Raw genomic sequence first — 11,055 nt, 5'->3', positions numbered from 1 at the left:
AAAGCTCTTTTTCATTTTTCTTTTTTTCAATTCTAATATCATCCTTGACATTATTGCCATCACTAATTTTTCTTATGTATTTATGATCTAATTATATTCAGAGTTGGCTTTGGGGGAGTGCAATAGGTTCCATGGAACAGGGCCCCAAAATTTTGGGGGCCCCCAAAAATATTTTTTATTGAATATAATAATATAGATATAATAATATTATATATAATAGATAGAAATACTAATCAAATCAAAATATATACATATAAAAATCTGACGAGCCTAAAAGCCATTAGACTACTACCTAAAAGCCATCAGACTACTACCTACAACCTGTACAAAAATATATAAAATAATAATTCACAAAGGGCAAAGTTAATCAATTAAAGTGGAGAACCCCACTAACCGAGGCAAACAATTCAGAGACAGACTACTTCTCTCACTCCAAAATCTCATTGCTGCGTTCCACTTTTCTTCTTTTCACACCAGACTACAAGAGCACAGGGAAGTCAAAATCCCAGACGTTGTGCCAGTGTCCCAAACTCCCAATGTAATTCCCTTCTCTCTTCGTCCCATTGTTATATTTCCCACACATTATTAAACCCTAATTTATAAATTTATGAAATTAAAGAGAAACTTCCAAATTATTAGAGTGACGTAGACTTCGATCAAAGTAAGATATTTACTAATTTAAGTATATTGACGCAAAATTTGAAGATTTGGGTATTTCTCATCTATAATGATTTTTTTTTTATTTTTTTGGACTTTTCAGGGCAAAATCAAGAGAAGAGCAGTCACAAAAAAATGCTAGACGCACACGTTTTACGGACTATCAGGTTTCATTGTTCATACTTACTATAATTTTATTGTGATCTTGTTTGAGATATAAAACATGGCACCTACTAGAAAATATCCATCTGGCTACTTAACGCATCAAAGAAAAAGAAAAGTTGAACAATTGATTCAGTCTCAAAAAATGAGCTATTGATAGGTTCTTTTTGAAAGAAAAAGAACCACAAAGTTCAGTGGATGATTTAATTACGGAACAATAGGATGACAATGAGAAATTAGTTGATGATTTGGGCAATGATGAAATGATGATGACCTTGATGAGAATGATAATCATGAGGATGCTCTTATTGTCACTGATCAACCAAGTAAGTCCATTCCCTCAAACATTTATGATCCTCAAATTTGGGATAGTCTTGATCCCAAATGGATTGATTTGTTGGCCGAAAAAGGTCCTGCGAGAGATCTATCAATTAAGAAAGGTCCTAAAGATCAGTTTAATATACGTTTTAATGCAACCTTTTACACTCGATACTTATCCAATGGAGAGAAACATGATAGAGATTGGCTAGTCTATTCAAATGATGTTGATACTTTTGTTGTAAATTGTTCAAGAAAGGGCCTCTCAAAGGTGAATTAGCAAATGAGGGCTACAAAGATTGGACACATCTCAATGTGAGGCTTAAAGAGCATGAAAACAATTTTGATCGCATCTTGAACATAACCACTTGGATTGATTTACGTCTTAGATTGCAGAAAAACGAAACAATTAACAAAGTTATGCAAGATCAGATCAAGAAAGAAAAAGAGCATTGAAGGGAGTTACTACAAAGGTTGATTTCCATTGTGAAATATTTAGCTTAACACACACTGACTTTTCGTGGAAATAACGATACGCTTTATCAAGAAAGTAATGGAAATTTTATGGGCCTAGTTCAAATGATGGCTGAATCTGATTCATTGATAAAGAATCATCTTCAACGCTTCGAAAATAATGAGATTTGTTATCATTATCTTAGTCATATCATCCAAAATGAGTTGATATTGTTGATATCTTGTGAAATCAAAGCTGCAATCATTCAAAAAGTCAAAGAAGCTAAATATTTTACAGTGATACTTGATTGTACTACTGATTTTAGCCACCAAGAACAAATGACCTTGATCATAAGATGTGTGGATATGAACAGTACTCCAATAAAAGTAGAAGAATTTTTTTTTTTGCAATATCTGATTATGAATAACACATCAGGAGAATGACTGTTTGAAGAGTTGCAAAATGTATTAAAAGTTCTTGATCTTGATATTGATGATGTAAGAGGGCAAAGTTATGATAATGGATCAAATATGAGAGAGAGACATCAAGGTGTACAAAAGAGGCTTTTGGATATAAATCATAGGGCAATGTACACTTTATGTGGTAGCCATAGTCTTAACTTCACGCTTTGTGATATGGCAAACTCTTGTGGCATAGCGAAAGACTTCTTTGGAACAGTACAACGTATTTACAGCTTGTTCGCAAATTCTACAAAACGATGGCTGATTTTGAAAGAAAATATAAAAAGACTGACTCTCAAATCATTGTCGGCCACACGATAGGAAAGCCGTGTTGTGAGTGTTAAAGTAATTCAATCCCAACCTTTACAAATAAAAAAAGCTTTACTCCAATTAGCAGAAAGTGACAATGACTTAGTAACAAGAAGTGCAACTAAATCTTTGGCAACATTCGACATTGGGAATTTTGAGTTTTTATTGGGCATGACAATTTGGTATGAAATATTGGCTGCTGATAATGAGGTTAGCAAATATTTGCAATCAAAAGACATGCTTATTGATGTTGCTATACAACAAGTACAAGGATTGATCATTTATTTTGAAAAGTACAGAGAAATTGGGTTTGCGGAGGCTATGATTAATGCTAAAAAACTTGCTATTGAAATGGAAATTGATCCCATGTTTCCAGAAAAGCGTCAAGTTTGTAGAAAAAGACATTTTGATGAGAATAAAGGTGAATCATCCCAACCAACTGAACAATCAGCATTGTACATAATAGATCAAACTATTGGTTCACTGAAGAGAAGGTTTGAAGAATATCAAGTGTATGATGATATATTTGGGTTTTTGTTCACTTCAGAATGGTTGAATTCGATAGACAATGATAAATTGAAAGATTGTTGTGATTGGCTTCAAAACTTTCTCAAGAAAGCTGAACTCTTTGATGTTGATGGGGATGCATTATTAGTAAAGTTGAAGTTTTTACGAGAGCGTTTGCCAAAAGAAATAAAGACACCCATTGACATATTGAACTACTTGAAGAGGATGCATTGTTTATCGACTGCAAGCATTGCATACAGAATTTTGTTGACTGTACCTGTTATCGTTGCATCTGCAAAAATGAGTTTCTCAAAGTTAAAGTTATTAAAATCATACTTGTCAACCATGTTGCAGGAAAGGTTAAATGGACTTGAAAGTGATTTTTTAGACAAAATTGATTATGAAGGTTTAATTAATGATTTTGCAGTAAAGAATGCAGGAAGAGCCATCTTTAAGTGAAGCTTCAGTTGTAGACTTTTTTAAGTTTTGTTTATTTGGTTTCTTTAGATTGACAATATTGTTAGTTATTGGTACTATGGTTATTGTGTAGTTTTCTTTACATTTAATAATATTAAGAAACAGATAGTTAGTTTTAAAGTTTATTTCGATATTGTTTTTTAGCATCAATACGTTATTCAATTTTTTTTAAGATGTCTTATATGAATGGCTCCTTTTATGAAATTCGCACAGGACCCCGAAATCTCAAAGACGGCCCTAATTATATTGTCATAATTTTGACGAATGTGGACAAGACATTAAAGAATATGAAAACGTCTTATCCATTACAAAATGCAGCCAAAAATTTCTAAATCTGTATAATTGTCAAATCTTCTGTTCTTAGTTCTGTCATCTTGTTATTATTCAATCAACTTTCCTTGTCTGCTTGTCTCAGGGATTATTTCCACTTGCTAAAGATTTGATCCCTTTCAATGATTTTCTATTAAATTGATAATGATTCAAAGTAAAACAGCAACACATATACTTCAATGGCATCTTTGAGGTTAAGAATTTCTATCCTGGCTTTCTGTACTTGCCTAGTTATTCAGTGCAGCTGCTATGGCCATTCTGTGCTTCAGAAAAAGCATGCAGCCCTATTCATCTTTGGTGATTCATTTTATGATCCTGGAAATAATAACTACATAAACACCACCACTGATTTCCAGGCCAATTGGTTCCCATATGGTGAGACCTTCTTCAAGTATCCAACTGGCAGATTTTGCGATGGACGTTTAATCCCAGATTTTCTTGGTAAGAATCTTAATCATGCTGTCAATAATTTTTGTTGTTTAACTTTTTCAATACCCCTTCAAACACCTTTCCTGCTAACAATTACACCAGCATATTTAGTACATTTGCATTGATGTTGCAGCTCAGTATGCCAAGTTACCAATTATACCAGCATATTTACAACCTGGGTTGAACAACTATACTAATGGGGTGAACTTTGCTTCTGGCGGAGCTGGTGCTCTAGTTGAAAGTCATCAGGGACTTGTATGTGCTCTACCTTATAAAATGTTTTCCATTATTATTGGGAGCTTTCGTTTTTCCAATGAAATAGAGGATTAGGCGATAATAGCTAATAGGAGTAGAATGATGGGAGACAAAGCGTCCACCCTCAGTCCTGAAGCCGAAGGGTCTTGCACTCTCTGAGAGCACAGCGCCTATCCACTGAGAGTTTTTTGCTACAGTTGCAGCTTTCGATCATTGATTTTCCTTGTGCGAGAGAAATTCGGGCGGACATTTATCCATTTGGCATGACTTAATTTTGTTTTCCTTATTCTTTCCAGGTGATAGACCTTAAAACTCAAATAAGTCAATTCAGGATGGTGGAGAAGCTGTTGAGGCACAAACAAGGTGATGCAGAAGCCTACACAGTGCTCTCCAAAGCTGTTTACATAATAAGCATTGGAGCCAATGACTATATTTCGCCATTAGCATCCAATTTTAGCAATGAAGAATATGTTGGCTTGGTTATTGGCAACCTGACAATTTGGATCAAAGTAACATTTTGCCTTCTTTAACACACATACGTAACACATGATTTTTTTCTATGCTTGGTTTCTTCTTTTTCCGATAATTTGCAACAGCTCGTGCCCTTTTTTATTGATTATGAATTCAGAAAAATATTTGGATGAATGACTTCGTATACATTTTGTCAGGAAATATACAAGAAAGGAGGAAGGAAATTTGGATTTTCAACCTTGCCGCCTCTCAATGAAATACCGAGCCTGAGAGTACATAAACCAGGGGACACAAGCCCCTCAGCGGAAGAAGTTATACCACTAGTGAAACTACACAATAAAGCACTTGGAAAACTGCTCCTAAAGCTGAAGAGAGAGCTCGAAGGATTCAAATACTCAACCATTGATGTCCATACATACCTAAAACAAATTATAAATCGTCCATCAAAATATGGTATATATAGCTACCTACTGTACCTTCTTTTAGCTTTAGTTTCTCTTATTTGTTTTTTGTTTTCATAAGCTAATAAGTTATGTCTTTTCTAATTTTGTTATTATTTTGTTGTAAGGCTTCAGTGAAGGAAAGACGGCATGTTGTGGCTCTGGTCCATACGGAGCAATTGATTCTTGTGGAGGGAAGAGAGGAGTGACTAAGTATCAGTTGTGTGACAATGTTGCTGAATACGTATTTTTCGACTCTTTCCATCCAACCGAAAAGGTTTACAGGAAACTATCCAAGTTATGGTGGAGGCATAACTTGAAGGAGCTATTTGAAGTTTAGACATAATACATGGCTTGATACCAAAAGAAGGGGAGAATAAATTCTAATCAATAGCTGACTTGGTTCAGCCAATAAGAGTTGTAACTCTTCATTCAAATAAATCAGAGTGTGTTTTGCTTTTATCAAATATTCTTGTTTCTTTCATTCTTTTCTTTAAGTGAAATCTATAGAGGTGCGATATAGTTTGTAAACTTATCAGCAACATTATTTGGTATTAGTTTGAAAACTGAATACTAACATTGACGGAAGGGAGTGACAACGCTCCATATCGAGGAATTTTGAGCTGTGAAGGGAAGGGTCATAGATTGTGGTTTATGTCACAATGTTACTGAATATGTCTTCTTTGACTCTGGCCATACAATATCTTCTTTGTTTATTCCTTAAAATCCCAAAAGCCCTATCTGAAACTAATTTTTCTTTGCTAACACAATAGACCAGCCATCAGCATCTCCAAGATTTATTTTAAAACTTAGCTAGTTCTTTTTTCTTTTTTCATTTTTTTTTGAACAAAAAATATTATCTACACTAAGGAGTTGGGGGAGTGGGCTAAGTCTCACAATGGCTAGCAATAATGCGATTCAAATTCACCTTTGACGAGAACTCAACCTAAGACATCTCACTTAGAAGTAAAAATGAATACCATTATACCGTAGTACTAAGTGGTAAAATTTAGTTGGTTTAGCTAGTGAATAGTGTCAAAGAATTATTTTATCTAGCTATTTAACTTTCAAAATAAATAAATTTCATTAATTAAAAAGGCTAGTACAAGATAAAAAATTAAAAAAAAATCCCAAAAAGCAATCCAAAGCAACCAGGTACAAGAAAAACTACAACAATTTAAATACAATAAAAATGTCACTTAGTACTACGATCTAGAAGTATTCCTTTTCACTTGGAAGTGAGAGGTCTTAGGTTCGAATCTCATGGATGACGAATTCGTTACCAAATTAGGCTGCCTATTGTATAACTTAGCCAAACTCCCCATTTCCTTAGTATAAAAATATCGATGTACTCCAAAAATGCAATAAAAAGGCCCAAAAGTACCACTACAAGTAAAACCTAGATCTAGAAGATTGTTGGCTCCACCAAACAGATGCGCCCCCATCAAAAAGACTAGATGAACCCACAAACCAACAGATGCGCCCCCATCAAAATGACTAGATGAACCGGAAAGGGGGTGAACGAATCACCAATGCGAAAACAAAAAAAACAAAAAAACAAAAAAAACAACCGCTACTATGATCCTACTAAATAATAGTGCTAATAACACCTTTACACCACCCAACTCCAAAGCACTCCCAAGTCGAGTAGTAGAGGATAACAGAGAGGGAGAAGCAGTTGGGGTTGGTAAGGAGAGGGTGGGAGGGGAGGTTTGCCACTGACCCTCACCTAAAAGTAAGAGTCGACAACAATGGGAGTTAGCGTGCTTTTGTGCTTTCAGCAAGAGACGAATTGTTTTATTTCCCCAATTTAACTTATTATTTTCAACAACCCTCGCTATTTTACTAGGGCTGGAAACTTTTCCCTAAAATCCCAAACCAAACTGAAAAAATCTCAATCCCATAACGAAAAATTCACAAATCAATAATACCAAAATTTCGAGACTCCATACCGAAGCAATATTGAAATTTTCAGTAGGGATTCGGTTTAAGCAATGCACTGGTTCTGGAATCCGAAACAAAATCGATTTTTATTTTTTTATTTATAAGTCAGGGTTAATTTTCACCTGTTGGATTGCTTTAGAATAATTTGGGTTGTCCGTTTTTGTCATTTCATCTCTGCCTTCCAGCCCTACTCACTCTCGCACATTTCATCTTGCTTTTCTCATCTCTGCCTTCACTTAGAGTGTTAAACTCTCTCTTTTTCTTCTTCTCAAATTTTAAGCTCAGCAACCACCCACCCTCTCACAATCTCACTCCAATGAACTATCTCCACTCCGGCCCCCACCACACCTCACGACTTCATCCCCCTCATAACCACATCATCTTCGAATCTCCACCCTTCCTCCATCACGCACAATCACACAACCAACGCACATACACACTCTCTCTCCCGTTTCTCTCTTTCTAAGACTGTCTACGATTCTGTCCAATGATTCACTATATGTGGGGGTTTCAAATTGGGGGCTCAGGTTAAGAGGAGGATGCGGGTCTAACTATCCATTCACTCTGTCTCTCTCTCTCTTTCTCTCTCTCTCTTTTCCTTCAATCTTCACCGATTCACAGTCACTCTGTCTCTGATTTTAATTTGGCGTTATAATGCAAGTTCAGATGATTTTTGTTTCAATCTGGATGATTTGGATTTTGATGCAGGTCTAGTTCTGAGAAATCCCGAAATTCCAAAAAAAAAATTCAAGAATCCTGAAATTTGGGAATACTGGAATTTCGATTCCGGATCTGTTATCGGATTCCCATCCCTAAAATGATTGATTCGAAATTCTTTATGCCATTTTCAATTTGGTATCCCATACCAAACCAGCCCTAATTTTAACAAATTAACCTCACAAAAAAACCAACGCACCTCTTGGGAGAGAGAATGTGAGTTTTAATAGTTTGTTAATATTTTGCTTTTGTTATTTTCTCTCTCCCCTTTTTAAATTTAAAGAGTAACTCTTTATTTTGTTAAGTTAGATTGTCTTCATAAAGATTAATAAATAATCAATCGAAGCATCCAAATGATTTCAATTAACAGAAAAATGCACACACATATACTAAGTGCTCATTCAAGCAACTTAAACATATTATTGTCATTCAAGTTATGGTTTAATTCCAATCTCATCAACCAAAACACATATTCATGGAAGATAGAACAATACTTTAATAGATTCATGCAAGTCTACTTTTGTTGATGCATAAAATCAATGAAGACTTCAGAACAACGTAAAGTGTCAAGGGTTTGTGACTTTCGCTTGGTTGCTTCGGTCACGTAGTGAGGATAATATGTAAAAAGATAAAGATAGGGAAGTAAACACAAGATGAACATGGTTCACCCTAAGTTTGGCTATGTCCACGGAGTAAAGGAGTTCTCATTAATAGTGAAGGGTTTACCCAAATACATAGGTTCAAGCATGCGTCTCATAAATGAGTTCTAATGAGTAGTTTTGTACAAGTATGACATTCGAGATTCATAGTAGGAGAATGGTCTCCTTTTATAGTTGAGGAGAGTCTTTAGCTTTATTCTAACGTTGACATGTGTCATGCTATGATTGGCCTCTGATTTTGACATATGTCGCGCTGTGATTGGCCTCTGACGTTGACATGTGTCGCGTTGTGATTGGACTTCTGGTTGGAGGGAAACTCTTGTGCTTTGGCAAGGGTGCCTCAGCATGAACCCCTCAGTGGGTCCTTCACGGTATGACATTGACTGGTGCTTGGTAGTTTCGAGATTGGTCAAGTATGGTACAAACAGTGCTCTCCTAAGTTTCTGAGTGAAGGAAGTTTCTTAGTTCAGGACTTGCAAAATCTAAGTCAATAATAATCACAAAACTTCTAACAACCGAAATGTAGTAGCATATAAGTGTACGAGCAAGCTGTGACGTTGATGCTAGCTACCACTCCAATCATTGTCCCTTGCCTTATCTGTCCCTCAAGTAGAAGTGGTATGTTCTCTAATTTTCCCCCTAAGATGATGTATCATTTTCACTTGCCTTATCTATAGCTTCAGGATTGGTGAAGTACGGTATAAACCATATAATGGGAGTCCCTCCAAGTCTTGGAGCAAGGAGAATTGCCAAAAGAGGTGCATTACTTATTGTTGACTTTCCACAAGCTTGGTCTTGAACTAGGCTGAAAGGTTTTTTAAAGAGCCATCAAGGTTTGGTCTTGAATGAAACGGACCACGAACGGTTTCACATGGTGAATGATCTTCCAAAACATCACTTCTCAGCAACTCATCCATGTTTGGCAGCTTCAATCTAAAGAGCCTATATCATATCAACTGTTCTGAGGTATTTGCTGAGGAAATTCGAGACCTAACAACAGTTGAAGATAAGTACTCGAGAGCAATGCAAGGTAAGCAACCATGCAAAGGTTCCAGCCAATCAGTTCCAGATTGGAAGTTTGATTTCAGGTTCTGACTGTTTGCTTTCTTTCTCCTTGTCTTGCAGGTAAAAGCAAAGGCAAAGGAAAAGATAGGGAAAAAGCTTGATATGAAATGAGTTGAGCATTTTGAGTCACTTGGTTGAAGATGTATTCTCGGAAAGGAAGAAAATAGAGCATTTCGAGATGCTTTGTTGAAGATGCATTCTCTGAGAGGAGGAAGAGTTAAGCATTCTCACAAGTCTACTTTGCTACAGAGGATGGAGGTCGACATATATAGGGATTTTCTAATAGCAAATAGTGGTGTTGTTCCTTTACTCTTGTCAGTAACAATGGTGTAGTTGGAACTGCAAAATTAACGCGTTTCAACTTTGTCAGAGATCTTTGACAAAGTTACCCATGGTATCCAAAAAGTTGAGATGGCGTATGAAAAGTGCCAACAAACTTTATTCAGGAAAATATGGCTTTTGAAATTCAAAAAGCGGTGCCTCTTCGATTTTTGAACAAGTGGCGACGTTGAAGATGCATTCTCAGAGAGGAGGAAGAATTAGGCATCCTCATAAGTCTGCTTTGCCATGTAGGATAGAGGTCAACATATATAGGGATTTCTTACTAACAAGTAGTGGTGATGTTCCCTTACTCTTGTTGGTAATGGTGGTGTAGTTGGCACTACAAAATTCACGCGTTTCAACTTGTCAAAGATCTTTGACAAAATTTCCTGTGATATCCAAAAAGCTAAAATTGCAGTATGAAAAGTGCCAACAAACTTTATTCAGGAAAATCTGGCTTTTGAAATTCCGATAGCTGGTGCCTCTTCAATTTTTGAACAAGTGGCCATGTTGCCTCTTCTTTTATAGAGGCATCAATTGTGTTCACAAAGCTTGCTCAAAAAGTTGTTACCTGTAGAAATTTCCCCTTTTTTGCACTTCTGAGATTTGTCTAACCTCCTTATCTTTCATCATTTCTGAAAATGGTTTGCCCATCTGACCGTCGTTTTGATTTGAATGTTGTTGAAGAGGCAGACATGTCTCTTTAAGACAAGATATGGCACCCATCTTTCTTATCCCCTAACGGTCCTCTTACAGTTGGGGACTCTATGATGAAAAATGACATATCCGCTACGGTGATGGCTAGGAATCCTCTCACTCCTAAGGATAACATGATACTTTCTAAAAGGTCTGATAAGTTGGTTGTTCAAGACTCTCTAGCTTTCAATTTTCAATGTGTGAGCTCTGTATCCAATATGGGCCAACGCCTACTTGCTCGAACTTGCCAAGTTGAATCATTAATTGCTAAGGTGGCAAGTCTTAGACAAGAGATCAAAGGGCTTAAGCAAAAATAGAGAGTTACACATACTTGCAAATAATTACTTAACGAGTATGAAGAGAAAGCTTGATCAGTTGCAGGA

The 11,055-nt window shown here is 36.1% G+C and overlaps 2 protein-coding genes across 2 annotated transcripts; both read left to right on the top strand.

Moving 5' to 3' along the window:
- Positions 1-2,532: 2,532 nt before the first annotated feature.
- Positions 2,533-3,327, top strand: LOC125471756. The gene has a single exon (XM_048572469.1). The coding sequence runs from the start codon at positions 2,533-2,535 to the stop codon at positions 3,325-3,327; it is 795 nt and encodes a 264-aa protein (XP_048428426.1).
- Positions 3,328-3,765: 438 nt separating this feature from the next.
- On the top strand, positions 3,766-5,918 carry LOC103930682 (GDSL esterase/lipase 1-like). Its single transcript, XM_009340046.3, has 5 exons — positions 3,766-4,116; positions 4,238-4,359; positions 4,656-4,868; positions 5,028-5,283; positions 5,399-5,918. The coding sequence occupies exons 1-5, from the start codon at positions 3,855-3,857 to the stop codon at positions 5,608-5,610; spliced, it is 1,065 nt and encodes a 354-aa protein (XP_009338321.1). The 5' UTR covers positions 3,766-3,854; the 3' UTR covers positions 5,611-5,918.
- The last annotated feature ends 5,137 nt before the right edge of the window (positions 5,919-11,055 follow it).

The sequence above is a fragment of a genome, unplaced genomic scaffold (assembly GCF_019419815.1).
Source record: "Pyrus x bretschneideri cultivar Hongxiangsu unplaced genomic scaffold, Pyrus_bretschneideri_v1 Contig61, whole genome shotgun sequence".
NCBI classification, from domain to species: Eukaryota; Viridiplantae; Streptophyta; class Magnoliopsida; order Rosales; family Rosaceae; genus Pyrus; species Pyrus x bretschneideri.
Note: the sequence above shows the minus strand (reverse complement) of the source record. Positions and strands in the feature narration are given on the sequence as shown.

Coding starts and splice junctions, on each gene's coding strand:
- LOC125471756 (XM_048572469.1), top strand. CDS start 2,533: ATGACAATTTGGTATGAAATATTGGCTGCTGATAATGAGGTTAGCAAA.
- LOC103930682 (XM_009340046.3), top strand. CDS start 3,855: ATGGCATCTTTGAGGTTAAGAATTTCTATCCTGGCTTTCTGTACTTGC. Junction 4,869..5,027: donor ACCTGACAATTTGGATCAAA/GTAACATTTTGC, acceptor ACATTTTGTCAG/GAAATATACAAGAAAGGAGG. Junction 5,284..5,398: donor AAATCGTCCATCAAAATATG/GTATATATAGCT, acceptor TTTTGTTGTAAG/GCTTCAGTGAAGGAAAGACG.